Source organism: Suillus paluster, assembly GCF_016628075.1.
Source record: "Suillus paluster strain FC165 chromosome Unknown EDB91scaffold_7, whole genome shotgun sequence".
NCBI classification, from domain to species: domain Eukaryota; kingdom Fungi; phylum Basidiomycota; class Agaricomycetes; order Boletales; family Suillaceae; genus Suillus; species Suillus paluster.
This window is the reverse complement of record NW_024537567.1, coordinates 841537-855840: the sequence shown is the minus strand read 5'-3', so window position 1 is coordinate 855840 and position 14304 is coordinate 841537. Positions and strand designations below refer to the sequence as shown.

The 14304-nt window shown below is 50.5% G+C and overlaps 8 protein-coding genes across 8 annotated transcripts; 5 read left to right on the top strand and 3 right to left on the bottom strand.

Annotated features, from left to right (window-relative positions):
* Positions 1–132: 132 nt before the first annotated feature.
* Positions 133–2892, top strand: EDB91DRAFT_1110458 (uncharacterized protein). Its single transcript, XM_041317705.1, has 6 exons — positions 133–432; positions 485–566; positions 620–659; positions 710–959; positions 1019–1221; positions 1279–2892. The coding sequence occupies exons 1-6, from the start codon at positions 264–266 to the stop codon at positions 2800–2802; spliced, it is 2268 nt and encodes a 755-aa protein (XP_041181519.1). The 5' UTR covers positions 133–263; the 3' UTR covers positions 2803–2892.
* EDB91DRAFT_1110455 (ribosomal protein S5 domain 2-type protein) lies at positions 2893–3893 on the bottom strand. The gene is given in 4 exon segments (XM_041317704.1): positions 2893–3040; positions 3097–3446; positions 3466–3477; positions 3533–3893. The coding sequence occupies 4 exon segments, from the start codon at positions 3575–3577 to the stop codon at positions 3031–3033; spliced, it is 417 nt and encodes a 138-aa protein (XP_041181518.1). The 5' UTR covers positions 3578–3893; the 3' UTR covers positions 2893–3030.
* Positions 3894–5115, top strand: EDB91DRAFT_1110454 (50S ribosomal protein L4). The gene is given in 4 exon segments (XM_041317703.1): positions 3894–4015; positions 4070–4172; positions 4223–4244; positions 4264–5115. 4 exon segments carry the CDS (start codon positions 3983–3985, stop codon positions 4961–4963), a joined length of 858 nt encoding a protein of 285 aa, XP_041181517.1. The 5' UTR covers positions 3894–3982; the 3' UTR covers positions 4964–5115.
* EDB91DRAFT_1110453 (Rad51-domain-containing protein) lies at positions 5100–6470 on the top strand. The gene is made up of 7 exons (XM_041317702.1): positions 5100–5371; positions 5425–5535; positions 5589–5764; positions 5796–5890; positions 5943–6072; positions 6126–6250; positions 6303–6470. Exons 1-7 carry the CDS (start codon positions 5149–5151, stop codon positions 6430–6432), a joined length of 990 nt encoding a protein of 329 aa, XP_041181516.1. The 5' UTR covers positions 5100–5148; the 3' UTR covers positions 6433–6470.
* Positions 6471–8195, bottom strand: EDB91DRAFT_1110452 (uncharacterized protein). The gene is made up of 3 exons (XM_041317701.1): positions 7766–8195; positions 7675–7713; positions 6471–7649 (listed from the first exon to the last, which is right to left on the bottom strand). Exons 1-3 carry the CDS (start codon positions 8150–8152, stop codon positions 6672–6674), a joined length of 1404 nt encoding a protein of 467 aa, XP_041181515.1. The 5' UTR covers positions 8153–8195; the 3' UTR covers positions 6471–6671.
* Positions 8196–8301: 106 nt separating this feature from the next.
* EDB91DRAFT_1110451 (uncharacterized protein) lies at positions 8302–10216 on the top strand (the record flags this gene model as incomplete). Its single annotated transcript, XM_041317700.1, has 3 exons — positions 8302–8421; positions 8479–9103; positions 9180–10216. 3 exons carry the CDS (start codon positions 8302–8304, stop codon positions 10055–10057), a joined length of 1623 nt encoding a protein of 540 aa, XP_041181514.1. The 3' UTR covers positions 10058–10216.
* EDB91DRAFT_1110450 (Pal1 cell morphology protein-domain-containing protein) lies at positions 10217–12296 on the bottom strand. The gene is made up of 3 exons (XM_041317699.1): positions 11855–12296; positions 11629–11804; positions 10217–11566 (listed from the first exon to the last, which is right to left on the bottom strand). Exons 1-3 carry the CDS (start codon positions 12166–12168, stop codon positions 10572–10574), a joined length of 1485 nt encoding a protein of 494 aa, XP_041181513.1. The 5' UTR covers positions 12169–12296; the 3' UTR covers positions 10217–10571.
* Positions 12297–12380: 84 nt separating this feature from the next.
* EDB91DRAFT_773847 (fatty acid desaturase-domain-containing protein) lies at positions 12381–14287 on the top strand. Its single transcript, XM_041328353.1, has 5 exons — positions 12381–13233; positions 13300–13318; positions 13372–13393; positions 13448–13826; positions 13879–14287. The coding sequence occupies exons 1-5, from the start codon at positions 12445–12447 to the stop codon at positions 14242–14244; spliced, it is 1575 nt and encodes a 524-aa protein (XP_041181512.1). The 5' UTR covers positions 12381–12444; the 3' UTR covers positions 14245–14287.
* The last annotated feature ends 17 nt before the right edge of the window (positions 14288–14304 follow it).

Below are 14304 nucleotides of genomic sequence, written 5' to 3'. Positions count from 1 at the left end.
TATATATGCGGGACCAGTTACGAACGTCAAAAATGCGACGTGCACATTGGTCACGTGTCGTTACGTATGGTCACGTCATCACGTGCTGTTCAAATTAAGAATACAAGACTAAGTCGCGACCCGTGGCGGGCAAAGCATACAAGGTATCGAGGTCCACATATCATGTAGAAACAGCCACAGCGACTCCACTTCTAATTGTTCTTCTTCATATAACATTCAAGGTCATTCTACATCATCCAAATACCATCATCCTCCTTGACACCATGGTTCTCCCCCCATCCGACCTCGAGAATGACATTGCGAACTCAGTGGATAAACTGCAGAGGTTGTACCCAGACACATTTGATGCGAAGAGATATCTCTACTTGCCTCATGGAAAATATGCATTCGCCGCAGAACATACGTTCCAGGGGAAGAATAAAAAGCAATTAGGTAGATGCTCTTCATAACTCCCTTCCGGCCTGCAGCTGAAATTTAAATCAAGGCCTTCGCTCAGGGCATGGATACCGTATATACGCCCGAAATGGCGTTATTGCGGGGCATAATGTTACCTGTCTCTGGAAAACGTATATTACCTGCCGCGTCAAGTTTATGGCAAACTTAGCTAACTATTCACCAGTTGGAATGTTTCTAAAGCATGGAGAGAGTTCTTTCAAGAGGTATTCTGCACTCAACTCATGGGCTCGTGTAACCTGACGACGCATCGCAGTTGTACTTCTACTCTCACCCCAAGCTTTTGAGATGGCTTCAAGGAATCATCGTTCCACACGTAATTGGTGTGCACGATGAGCCCAATGGACAAAAGAGCGTGTTCATGGAACCACCTCATCACACATTCTGGCATACAGCACATGCGGACCTGTCCATCGGCGAGAAACAGGCCATCATTCGAGCTTACGAAGCCTTGCATGAGCACGGTATCATGCACAATAACATCTCCGCCCATAACATATGCATAGGTCAGGAGTCAGCTCAAAGGTTGTGCAAAAGATTCAGAAATTTATCATCACGGTTCTAGATCAAGATATGAATGTCACACTGCTAAACTTTGAAAGGGCCCGCTGCTTGAATGACAAGGGTATGGACGAAGTCCCCGGGTGTGATCAGGAGGCACTGAAGCAGGAAATGCGACAAGTCAAATACTTGATTGACTACATGGGTGCAAGGTTTATAGAGAGCGAAATCCTCACAGCTCCGGAAACCCCTCCAGGCGAACAGCAGGCGAGTCGCCCTTTATCACACATCTTGGGCCATTTATAATGACCCCCCCAAACCCAGACTGAGCCGCTTTGCATCTTGGATGTTATTCGCTGGCTTTCAGATGCTGAAAACACCCATATCATCCCGAGCGATATGCGCAATAGGCCGCTTCCAAATGACGGACGTGGAAGAGCCAAGAAACCAACGGTCAAAGCTGGGGCAATCGGTCAAAGGGGATCAGCGGAGCCTATGCAAGATGCTGTGAGGTCTGGATCCTGGAGTGAACCGATCGTACCTCCCATTCTTCTGCCAACTCTGCAACCATCTTCATCCGCAATCAGTACTACGGCTTCGCCACCATTAGATTCTCCTGCAGATATACGTGGGTTCCTTCCCCTAGATCATCTCCCATTTTCGAATAGACATGATGCACTGCCTTCCACTTGTTTCGAAGAGGGTCCTTCTGAAACGCAGGACATAGATACCAGTGTGCAGCCGCCGCTGCCGTCCGGATCTGATTCCGGGCGCTCTCGAACTATATCCAGTAGCAGTCATGATGTCGCTGTTTACTCGTCGTCGGTCTCTCCCCTTACCCCTCCCCCGTCGCTGCTCCCAAGTACCCTGTCACCCATTTCGGACATCTCGGCGCAAATTCCACAAATACCCCCATCTCGCTTACTGTCGGCTCATCTTGCTTCCCGAGCATCACCCGACCACTGTCAAAGTCGCACCTTCGTTCAGTTATCCGACCAACTGCCTTCCCCCAAGGTGTTCTGCGACCTTACACATGAGCAACTCCGCCTCGCGATAAAGCAGCACAACGCGGTTGTGGATGCTAGGTTATCCTCACAACATGCCATCATCACAGACAAAAACAATGTCGTGTTCCACCCTGACACAAATGATAATGGCATATACGCTACAGGAAGTGATCCTTTCCGCAAGCGGAAGAAAAGGCGCCGGCCTACCCCTTTTCTCCCGGAAGGTTCTAGTTCCACTGAAGATGAGACCATCCCCAACGAGGACGAGGAAGATGAAGAGCCCGAGCCTCAGATCGAAGTCGACTTCGAAGAACTCGTCGAGGAAGCTCATCTCGCAAGACTCAGAGGGCGTCGACGCATCTCGCGACCTAGTATGTTACCTGCCATGGTTCTCGCCAAATCCATGAGGCCTGATCCGGAGGCAAAGTCCCCCGCCATTGCCAAACGAAGTACTTGCATGCCACCCTCGGCAGCATTATCCTCGATCGGTGAAGAGAGTCCTGGCGACACCTCAGGAGCTCCTCCTTACAGTGTGGTTTTTGTCGGAGCGAACGGGTGTCCGGAAGAGGTTTGGAAGCTCCCCGTACCTGCGTTCATGTTGGTCAAGTCATCGGTCGCGAGGCAACCACAGGCTCAGAAGTTCCGAATAGAGCAGGCCCCTCGGCTGCGGGGACCTCCTCTAACGAATTCTTCCTCTTCGCGAGTAACAAATCAGGACACGCAAAGTCGATCCTCCAAGAAGCGAAAGATCGACTGCGTGGAAGGGATTGAATATTTAGAACAGACGTCGAAACGCACACGCCAGGACCAATCAACGCCTAGCTCATGCATCATATGTTAGATTAGATTATAGTCAAGTCGAACCGCTCAGTTCCTATTAGTTATCCTCACTGGTGATGTGGCGTCGCCATGAAATGCATAATCACGGACAAAGAATAGTGCTTCAAGTTTAACGTCTCATGCACAGGAGAAACTCCAGATTCATAATCATAGTTGCACGCGTGCTATCATGGCATTGTTGAAAAGCAAAGGAGTAACATGATAAAAAGATATGCACCAAAAAGTCTCTTCACCGGTAACTGGAAAATTCCTATCAGTCAATTGTTCATGAACTTCATGCAACCAATATACAGACCTCTTTTGCCTGCGAGCACGAGCACCAGCACCACCAAACTTTTTCGGCTCCATCCGTCTGGGATCTGCGATCAACAGCGTCCTGTCATACGCCACCAACTTTTTCTTTAACTCCATTGCGCTGTATGCATCGATGTATTTGGCGTAGTATGCGACAAGAGCCTTAGCAATAGCCTGACGGATAGCGTACACCTGCGACGTGTGTCCACCACCCTTGGCGCGCACACGGATATCAAGTGGTGCGAATGAATCTTCACCAGCTACAAGTACGGGCTCGTAGATCTTGAAGCGGAGAATCTCGGGCTGGACAAGGTTGATAGGAGAGCCGTTCACGCGAATGATGCCACGGCCCTCCTTAGCGTGTCGCGACTGCAGTAGCAGTCTGATGAACTCCGGGGTGAGCAAGAAGGCACTGCAAAGGAGGTGTTGCGACTCGCCTTCTTTTTGCCGAATGTCTGGACGGCCTTTGCTGTAGATGCCATTTTGTCTTAGAGAGGAATCTGCCGTCGTTCGGCTCCTTGATGAGTTCTGCGGGTGGAAAAAGCGAGTTCAGCGACCGATCTCGAGTGACTGATATTTGGAACAAAGTAGGTGTGATCCAACTCATCCAAACCCAATCCATCGAATCCAGGCCATTCCCCAATGATATTGGTGCATATCCCGGACCGTGTAGGCACGGCCGTATCATATTTCTGTAACACGCAGCATAAGAGCATAAACTCACCCTCTGAAGGTCGTTTGAGGTGTTACGGTCAGTCTTTACAGCGGGCCCACACACAGGTGAGGGATTAGAATTTGTGGCAACAAATTCACACGATCCAATTTAGGAATTCCAATTTGTCTCTCCTGCTCTAATTTCTCTCCGTGTTCAAGCACAACGATTCGCAATGCTTTCTGCTCTGCGGAAATCAGTGGCAGGGGTGAGGAGAAGTTTACTACATTTATTTTCAGGGGTGTCCTAACAACCTTAGTAGTCGTCGCAGGCAATATGCCACAGGCGAATGGCGACAGTTGCGCCGACCTTGGTCCAATCAAAGCCGACCACCTCTTCACAAGACAAATCCACGATTCGGAAAGGTAAGTGCATTGACTCGGATGCTAGGAAGAAACATGCTCATTGCAAACAGCTGCTGATCCAATTAAACCGGTGTATTTGGACAATGTCAAGTCTTGCTGGCAAGTCGAAAGGTGCCAAGAAAGCTGTCGCGCTAGACCCAACGGTATTCGACCATCCTGTGCGGCGGGATATCCTGCACCTTTGTGTTGTGCACCACTTGGATTCTCTTCGCCAAGGAACTGCCTCTACCAAGACGCGCGCTGAGGTTGCAGGTTCGCGTCGCAAAATTCGCCCACAGAAGGGAAGCGGCAGAGCTCGTCTGGGAGACCGCCAGAGTCCGATGTTGAGGGGTGGAGGTGTCGCTTTCGGTCCCAAGCCGCGAGATTTCAGTACGAAGCTTAATCGCAAAGTTATCCAGATGGGCATGCGTGTGGCTTTGACGATGAAGCTCCGGGAACAACGACTGGGTGTCTTGCACCGGATTAACTGGTGGTCACACAAGACTGCTACCCTCAGCTCAAGGTTAGAGGGACTCGGCTGGAGAACCGGTACCTTGTTCGTCACCGGAGAGTCGGAAGTACCAGCAAGAATGAGGTTGGCGTCGAGGAACCTTCGTGGAATAGAGTGCAGAACTGTATCAGACTTGGTGGTCTACGACATCGTGAAGTGGAGAAGGGTTGTACTTGACCTCGCCGCTGTCAACGCACTGGAGCGAGCTCTCGGAAAGGGCTTGGTGGAAATCACAGATTCGGAAAGAGTGGTTTCTGATGTTACTCACTCATCTGTGGAGGAGGTTGAGGTATCCGCTTAGACTCACTTTTACTTCATGCAATATACTTGTCCTGGACGTGAATCGATATTGTCAGAGTCCTGGTATACGTACAGGCCGCCACACCACGCGACCACGTGACGCAACGCGTCCTCATTGCATGCACCTTTGACTTCAAGTTCCCACTACTTAGCACAGTTGTTTTTATTTTCTAGCAGCAAGGAATCATGTCGCAAGCATCTCAGAATGACGAAGCGCAGGAGGGCCTCTCCATGTCTGGCCCCCTCCTAGTCGGCAAATTGGAAGAAGCCGGAATTCACGCCAATGACATCAAGAAGCTCTGCGATGCAGGACTCAACACCGTCGAGGCCGTCGCATTTACGCCTAAAAAGAATCTAATAGCAATCAAAGGCATCTCAGACGCGAAGGCGGACAAGATCCTGGCAGAGGGTAGGTGCTGAGATCGTAACGTTATACGATCACTAATGAGTCGCATTATCCAGCCCAGAAAATCGTCCCCCTTGGCTTTCAGAGCGCCACTGAAGTTCACGCACGTCGCTCTGAACTCGTTCACATTACCACGGGCTCAAAGCAGCTCGATGCTTTACTCGGAGGTAACAAGTGAGCATTTGGGAGGCATTGCGGTTTCTCACCTTCTTCACCACAGGGGGTATCGAGACTGGTGCCATCACTGAGCTCTTTGGAGAATTCAGGACCGGAAAATCACAACTGTGTCACACATTGGCAGTAACGTGTCAACTACCCGTGAGCATGGGCGGTGGCGAGGGCAAATGCCTCTACATTGACACCGAGGGTACTTTCCGCCCTGCTCGTCTCCTCGCAGTCGCAGAACGCTACGGGCTGAGTGGGGAAGGAAGTTCTAGACAATGTTGCATATGCGAGAGCATACAATGCCGACCATCAGAACTCCCTTCTCACCAACGCCAGTGCGCTAATGGCAGAATCAAGGTTCGAGCTGATTATATGCGCATTTTGATTGTGTTCCTCACGATCCCATCAGATTCTGTCTTCTCATCGTCGATTCATGCACAGCGCTCTATCGCACTGACTTCAGCGGACGGGGTGAGCTATCCGCGCGTCAGAACCATCTCGGTAAATTCTTGAGAACCCTCCAACGACTTGCAGATGAGGTACGAAGGGAAATAGTCTGTATCATCCTCCATATAGTCATTCCGTGAAACAGTTCGGCATCGCCGTCGTTGTCACAAACCAGGTCATGTCCAATCCGGATGCATCAGCAGGACCATATGCAGGAAATGAGAAGAAACCTATCGGAGGAAATATCATGGCACATGCTTCCACGACCCGGTATGCATTCATGTTATCGTTAGTTGATTCACTAAGTGAGCCGTCTTATCAGACTGCAGCTCAAAAAAGCCCGCGGAAACACTCGAACTTGCAAAATATACGACTCGCCCTGCCTTCCTGAGATGGAGACTCACTTCGCAATCTTGTCCAGTGGAATTGGTGACCCCGAAGAAGAAACTTGAGCATCACTACCCCCATGCAATTTGTATTCTTGTAGCATTTGGTATTTCATCACGGAAGCACTGTAATTGATCCTAATAAGACATCTTGGAGTGGTTTTTACAGCTTAGAAACGCGTAAGATACATCTTTATTCGAAACATAGGATACCAGTTGAGTGGGACCTCCAGGAGATATAGTGGGTGGAACCGTCCGTTTCGGTCAATGAATTTTTAGATCTGCACATGCATACACTCCCACCATCAAGCCAGTAAACGCGTGAGGATGTTCGCGCTCGTGTGACTGATCATCTCCCGCAGCTTGTTCACATCCTGGGGGCTGACGTCTGCAATATCCGCCAGCAGGTATGCAACGTCGCCCTTCGAGTCCGAGTACTGCTTCTCGACGTTGTATGGCGAGAGAACCTCGTTGACCTGCTTCAGCACACCAGGCTGATTGCTGTGAACATGGCAGACACGGACATGGTTACCCTGCTCTGCGGTGATTGCGCGGAGGTCGACTTCGGGGAAATTAACTGCCCCAAGGGTGGAGCCGTAGTTCAGGTAGCGAGTGAGAGCAAGAGACACTTCCTCCCCAATCATGCGTTGCGCTTCCTCTGTTGATCCGCCGATGTGAGGCGTGAGTATAACGTTTGGCAAGCTGCGCAGAGTGCTCGACCACGCATTAACCTGATCGTCGAATGGTGCCCCATTGGACCCCGGCTCTTGTGGGTATACATCTATTGCTGCACCTGCGAGGTGCTTCGACTGCAGAGCCCCGATCAGGGCTGGGATGTCGACAACGCGTCCGCGAGCGTTGTTAATGAGGTAGGACCCCACTTTCATCTGCGCAAGCTCCTGTGCTCCAATCATGTTTATGGTCTCAGGAAGTTCTGGAACGTGAAGCGTGACGAAATCGGCTTCTGCCAACAGAGTAGGGAGGTTATCGACTTGTCGGGCCGAACCAAGTGGCATGATATTGATGACATCGTAGAAGATGACACGCATGCCAAGGGCTTCTGCAAGCACTGAGAGCTGTGACCCGATGTGCCCGTAGCCGACAATACCCAACGTTTTGCCTCGAACCTCCCAGCAGCCTTTCGACTGCTTGTTCCAGATCCCCTGGCGCAGCTCATGGGAACGCTCAACAAGCTGGCGCGAAAGCGCGATCAACTCGGACACGACAAGCTCTGCAACGGAGCGCGAATTTGAGAACGGAGAGTTGAAGACGGGGAATACCAGCTTTGGCCGCGGTGGTCAGATCAACCTGATTCGTTCCAATACAGAAACAGCCGATCACAAGAAGCTGCAGATGGCAGCTTAAGGGTGGTTGTTCGTCATGAGACAGACGGACGTACCTTGTGTGCGGCTTTAATGACTCGTTCTGTGATCTTGGTTTTGCTACGTATGCCTATCGCATGGTACTGGGAAATCTTTTCTACTAGCTCATCCTCAGTGAGAGCCTTTTTTAAGTGGTCGACATGGAAGCCCTGGGCTTGGAGAGCTCGAACTGCATCCTGACTGATGTTCTCTAGGAGCAAAAGCTTGAGGTCATCGTTTTCGACTGGGTGAAGAACCTTTGGTTGTCTGATAGCGGCTGAGACTCGGAGGGAGTCACGCTTGCGCAGCCTGTCGTGGAGTGTCTGGGATGATGGAGATATGGATGCGGCGACGGTTCTTGGAGACCTGGATGGGATAGCAAGCGGGGCGGTCATGGTGAGGGAGTTAAAGTAAGGATGATCCATTGTCTACAACCGTTTATAAGGGTATTATTTTCTTGATCTTGAGGTGAATCCTATATTTACGATGGGCGCTTGTTGGAGCATTTACCAGATCATCCCGATATGGTAATTCACGATTTAGATTTAATTGTTGAGTCAAACTAGCTAAATCCATGGCACTCTTTCTTCTCGACCATGGTGCAGGTAACGTTCAGAGCCTGGCTAATTCAATCAGGAAACTCGGTTATGATTTCTCCTGGATATCTAGTCCAGCCGACTTCGATAAAGCATCTGTATGTTACATTCCAACCACCTCACTATTACCGCGATCTTGATTCCTCTCCCCGTAGATCCTTGTATTTCCAGGGCAGGGTGCTTTCCACACTGCGATCGATTGTTTGACAGAGCGTGGTTTACTTGAGCCCCTCTATGACTATATTCAATCTGGAAAGCCGTACTTTGGCATATGTGTCGGGATGCAAGTTCTCTTTGCGTCATCTGCAGAATCCCCGTCAACGCGTGGTCTAGGTGTTATACCCTGTCAGATAGAACGATTCGATGATACCACTAAAACAGTTCCCCACATGGGCTGGAACACTGCGGAACCTATAGACCCAGACACCTCGTCTTCAGAAGGCGTTTCTTCCTCCAATCACTATTACTTCGTCCACTCATATCGTGCCAAGTACGACCCAGAATGCAACCCCGAGGCTGCTATGTGGGCACACTCGACGACCCAATACGGACAGGAAGTATTCATGTCCACCGTCCGAAAGGGCAATGTATTTGGCGCTCAATTCCATCCCGAAAAATCCAGTGTTGCTGGACTCGCCGTCATCGATGCTTGGATAAAGCAGTCTCTCGCGGGGCGCATGCCAGCCGAGCCATCACGTCGGATTCTACGCCCTCCTAAACCACAACACGGCTTCACTAGACGCATCATTGCTTGCATGGATGTTCGTGCGAACGATGAAGGTGATCTCATCGTCACCAAAGGGGATCAGTACGACGTCCGCGAGAAGTCTCTCCTATCCACGTCCTCATTATCCAGCACCTACTACTTTCAAAACAGCCGGCGCCGTTCGCAACCTCGGCAAGCCTGTTGCACTGGCAGCACGCTACTTCGAGTCAGGTGCAGATGAACTGTGCCTCCTTAACATCACTTCCTTCCGCCACTCCCCACTCCAAGATCAGCCAATGCTCGCAGTTGTACGGGCTGCAGCAGAGTGTGTATTCGTACCACTCACCATCGGCGGGGGTATTAAAGATACAGTCGACCCTGATGGCACGAAACGCTCTGCTGTTGAGGTCGCTGGTGCATATTTCCGAGTCGGGGCTGACAAGGTCAGCATCGGTTCCGAGGCAGTCTATGCTGTCGAGAAAGTTCGCGCATCAGACGGCAGATTGGATGGCAACAGCGCCATCGAGACGATTTCCAAAGTATATGGCTCTCAGGCCGTCGTTGTTTCCATAGACCCCAAAAAAGTATACGTCGACCCCGCCACGTACGACGGGCCCTACAAGGACGAGCTTATACATGGTCAATCAAATAGTCCCGAAAACGAGCGGGGAAAAGCTTGGTGGTACCAATGTACCGTTTCGGGAGGTCGTGAGACCCGCCCTGTGTCAGTTGTGCAACTCGCACAGGGTGCACAGATCCTCGGTGCCGGCGAGATCCTTCTAAATAGCATCGACCGCGATGGAACAGGGCTTGGCTTTGACCACGACCTAATCGGACTTGTAAAGCGCGCAGTGACTATCCCTGTTGTTGCGAGCAGTGGCGCAGGCGCCAAGGAACATTTTGTGAGAGTGTTTGTTGAGACAGGCGTGGAAGCTGCCCTTGCGGCAGGAATATTCCATCGGGAGGAAGTCGGAATACAGGAAGTCAAGTCAGCTTCGAGGCAGGCTGGCATCAACGTCAGATCGTGAAGAAGATATCTACAATTATAGACCAAGATATTGTAGCCGTGATCGAAAAGTTACGACCTTGCGATGTGATCTTCTATGTAAGAATTCTGCAGGATTGATCACCTTCGAAAAGCGCCTGATCAATGATGTCGATCGGACGCGACAGTACTGCACACTCTCATAACAGGCCTAGGGGGGCATGGTAGAAAAATGCACAGTAGATAGACTGTCTCGATCATAAACCTACATACAACTTGCTCGATGACTCGCGAGTACTTATATGAAGATTACAAACACCGTAATGGATACAAGCATGGGGTCAGGAGCGTCGACAAAGGGGGAAAAACACAAAAACGATAGGAACATCCCGTCCAAGCTTTGGACGAAACAAGAGAAATAGACCAGCGATCATGACTGTAAAGTGCAAGAAAGAACAACAACTAGAGGAGTCGTAAATTTAGGAAAGGACATGCGTATGGGGCTAGCGAACAAATGAGGAATAATACTTCTGTACACCAGGAATCAAGGATCAGGATCATTTCGGACCCCTCACCACGTCCTTCACTTTCTTCAATAAACTAGTTTTACGCCCAAGGCCGCCCGACCCCGGAGAACTGGGGGCGCCTTCGAAGTAGCCGTATCTGTCTTCACCGGATGGTGTACGTGTGGTTGCTGGAGCGTAAGGAGTGGCAGGGAGTCGCTTGTCCCTACGTGGATCATCGACGTATACATATGCTTCATCTGCAGGAGGTGAGGTGTGTGGACGGCCGGCAACGTGTGTGCCGTTGGCGAAGCGCCCAAGGAACGAATTCTGGGGTCGATGTGTAGGGCGCGATGACCGGTGGGTTTCCGCAGCGGGAGATTGAGGCTCGATACCTTCATCATGACCCATGGGCACATTGGGCGAGTCACGCATCTTGCGAATGCGCTGCATCAATGATTTGGTGCGTTTGGGCGCTCCTGGCAGTGCTGACGGAGACCCTGGTCCACTGTCATAGTCGGTATTCTGCGCTTCTGGTACGAGAATAGGTTGCGGAGGCGGGATACCAGTGCGCCTGCCACGTCTTCCTTCTCTCTCACCCGCGCGCTCCCGGTCCCGCGCTTGCATCTGCTTCACGTCATCGTCGAGGTACTCTCTGTAGACCTCACGGAGGTCACGCCCATCCTTGGAGCGTTTGCCAAGGGAATGTTGCGGCGTGCCGTTCCGCGACCCGTGCCCCTCCCGCCCAGCGTATATTGAATTAGACGGTGTGTCACCATCACGTCTGGCAGTGCCTCCAGCTGCAAAAAATTCCTCATACGGTTCCGGCTCATGGATGCCCCAAGCCTCTGCGATAGCATCGACGTTTTTCTTTGGTGCCTGGTAGGTGGTAGAAAAGGCAGCTTTGTAAGCATCAGGCGCGGGGTACGGAGATTCATTAGATAGGGCCACTTCTGCCCCTGCGCTGCTCCAGGCAAGCATGGGGGCCTTGGTTCGATGGCGATTACGAGAAGGAGCACAAGCGTCAAATGGACCATCGTGATGGAACACTGGAACACGGTAAATTTATAAATGAATGAATTATAATATATGGAGCCGAATAAGAACGTACTGGGACCAACGCCAGTAAAATCAAGTCTGTCTATGACGTCTGCATGCATAGACCCTTTCTTGCCTCGTGCCTTGCCCTTGGCCTTATCAAGAGCGTTTGCTGTGTGAAGGACGGAGTCCTGTGATAACGAACGACGACCGGTATATGTAGGACGGGTTGGGGTGGTATTCTGGGCACTGAAGATTGAAGATGAGCAAGAAAAATGGACTCAGAGACAAGGACGTACGTTTGACTTCTTCCCATTCTTGCACGTGAAGACTGATCCAAACCTCTGACCTGCACGGTGTCCCTAACTGCTTCTTGGATGGTATTATCGCGATGTGGGGAAGGTTTAGTTGTTGATGGGGCTAGTCTGTTATATTGGGGATATTTAGACGGCGGCTCTGGGGGTAAGCGAGGAACAGGCTTTGATGGGTAGACTGGGTCCGAGAAGGGGTCTGAATGAGATCTGTGGCGAGTTCTATGTTTGGGTTGGGGAGGTTGACTTGACGTGATATGCTTGCTGGCTGAACTGGTAGTAAACAATTGCGTGTGTGCCATGTCGCCCGTGTTCACCTATTGCTACGCCCAAGGCGAGCTTTATCAATTACTTCAATAGAGAAATATGTTGCTGCTCGTCGTTCAGGATAACGATGGGGGAAACGATTGAGGACGACAACTGTCACGGCGGGAATGACACATGTCACGAAGGCTATGTTTGCCTATTTATACCAAGGCGCAGTATATTATCTACTTTTGGTTACTTACGCTCAAATTTTGAAAGCAGGTCTCTTCAAGTCACCCACTTCCATTTCATTCTAGCCACTTGCTGTGGCTATGGGTGCAACCAAAAAGGAATGGACTAGAGAGGAGGTCGCAGTCCGCATTCTTGCAGGCGATACCCTTGTTGTCTACAATAACCAGCTGCTGCGTATCCCCCAAGCTTGGTTAAACGCCCATCCAGGTGGTTCACTCGCAATTCTCCATTTCGTAGGACGTGATGCTTCTGACGAAATCGCCGCCTATCATTGTGACCTGACTCTTGCTAAAATGAAGTCCTATGTCATTGGCACAGTCGAAACTTCGGGTGGTGTTTGGGAGCCTCTCGTACCCCCAATCATGACTGGTTGGGTCAGGAAATTGTCTTCTGACGGCAAGCCCACATGGCATAATGAAGCCACTCCACTACCATCCTCGAACATCTCCTCTGAGATCCTCCTGGTCGAACGTGACTCTTGCCTCCTTCAAAATCATGGTCCCACTCTCTCTAATTTGATTCCCCCTCCATCAACACTTTCATTAAAAGACCAAGCTCGGCATTCTGCTGCTTACAAGGTGTTGCATAGCCGTATCATCGACGCTGGTCTATATAAAACGCGTTACATCACTGGTTATGGCCCAGAGGTTGCACGCTACCTCCTGCTCGCCGCATTGTCCGCGGTGGCTTACTTTCATGGCTGGCTCGTAATGAGTGCCGTATGCCTCGGCCTTCTATGGCACCAGCTCGTGTTTACCGTCCACGATCTAGGGCACATGGGTGTCACTCATGATTGGACCAAAGATCGCCTCATTGCCATTATACTAGCTGATTTCATCGGTGGATTAAGTGTCGGCTGGTGGGTTGACGTAAGTTCGCTTACTTCTCGCAAATTCACTCGCTCAACACCTGTCCTCTATTCCTGAATCTTCAAGAATCACAATGTACATCATCGTGAGGCTTCTATTTGCAAACTCATCTTGATCTAAGTACTAATGTTTGCTTAGTGGTCACAAATCACCCTTCGCAGTAAGTCCGATGACTATCATGTACTTGCACATACATCTGAAAATACCATAATAGCGATCCAGATATCGCGCATCTGCCATTTATGGCAATCTCAACGGCGTTTTTCAACTCGTTATGGTCGTCGTACTACAAGCGAACCATGGTGTTCAATCAATTTTCAGCTTTCCTGGTCTCCTTGCAACATAAACTCTTTTACATATTGCTTGGGTTCGGCCGCTTCAATCTATATGCCAATGCATATGGATTCTTGTGGCGGAAAGCCTTTGATCATCGAAGAGCAAGGGGTGGCTGGTGGTCCTGGCGGCTCGAAGTCATTGGTGTCCTCTTCTTCTGGTGCTGGTTTGGAGCAGTCCTGAAGGGATGTGGATCATGGAGCAAAGCCATTACATATCTCATAGTCTCGCATGTCGCCACAAGTCCTCTGCATGTCCAGGCACGTGTATATCTCTAAGTATTACCCGAGAATGCTCATAATTTTGTCACAGATTGTTTTGTCACACTTTTCCATGTCCACGGAGGATTTGGGGCCAATGGAATCGTTCCCACACCGCCAGCTTCGAACTACAACAGACGTCATATGTCCTCCACTCCTTTCATTTGTGCACGGCGGATTGCATCTCCAGGTGACGCATCACCTTTTCCCGCGTCTCCCACGACACAACTTGCGTGAGGCCAGCGTACTAGTAAAGGAATTTGCCAAGGAACAAGGCCTTGCGTATGCCGAATTCGGGTTTATTAGCGGGAACGGAGAAGTGCTGAGCGTGCTCAAAGGTGTGGCGGATCAAGCAAGGATCGTAGGCATGGTTGCCGATAGCGAGATTCGAGAGGCGATGAACAAGAAGGCGCAATGAGCACACGGACTCTACAGACTCTTAGACAGAGGCATTACTAGATCATTTGGGTCGCAAATT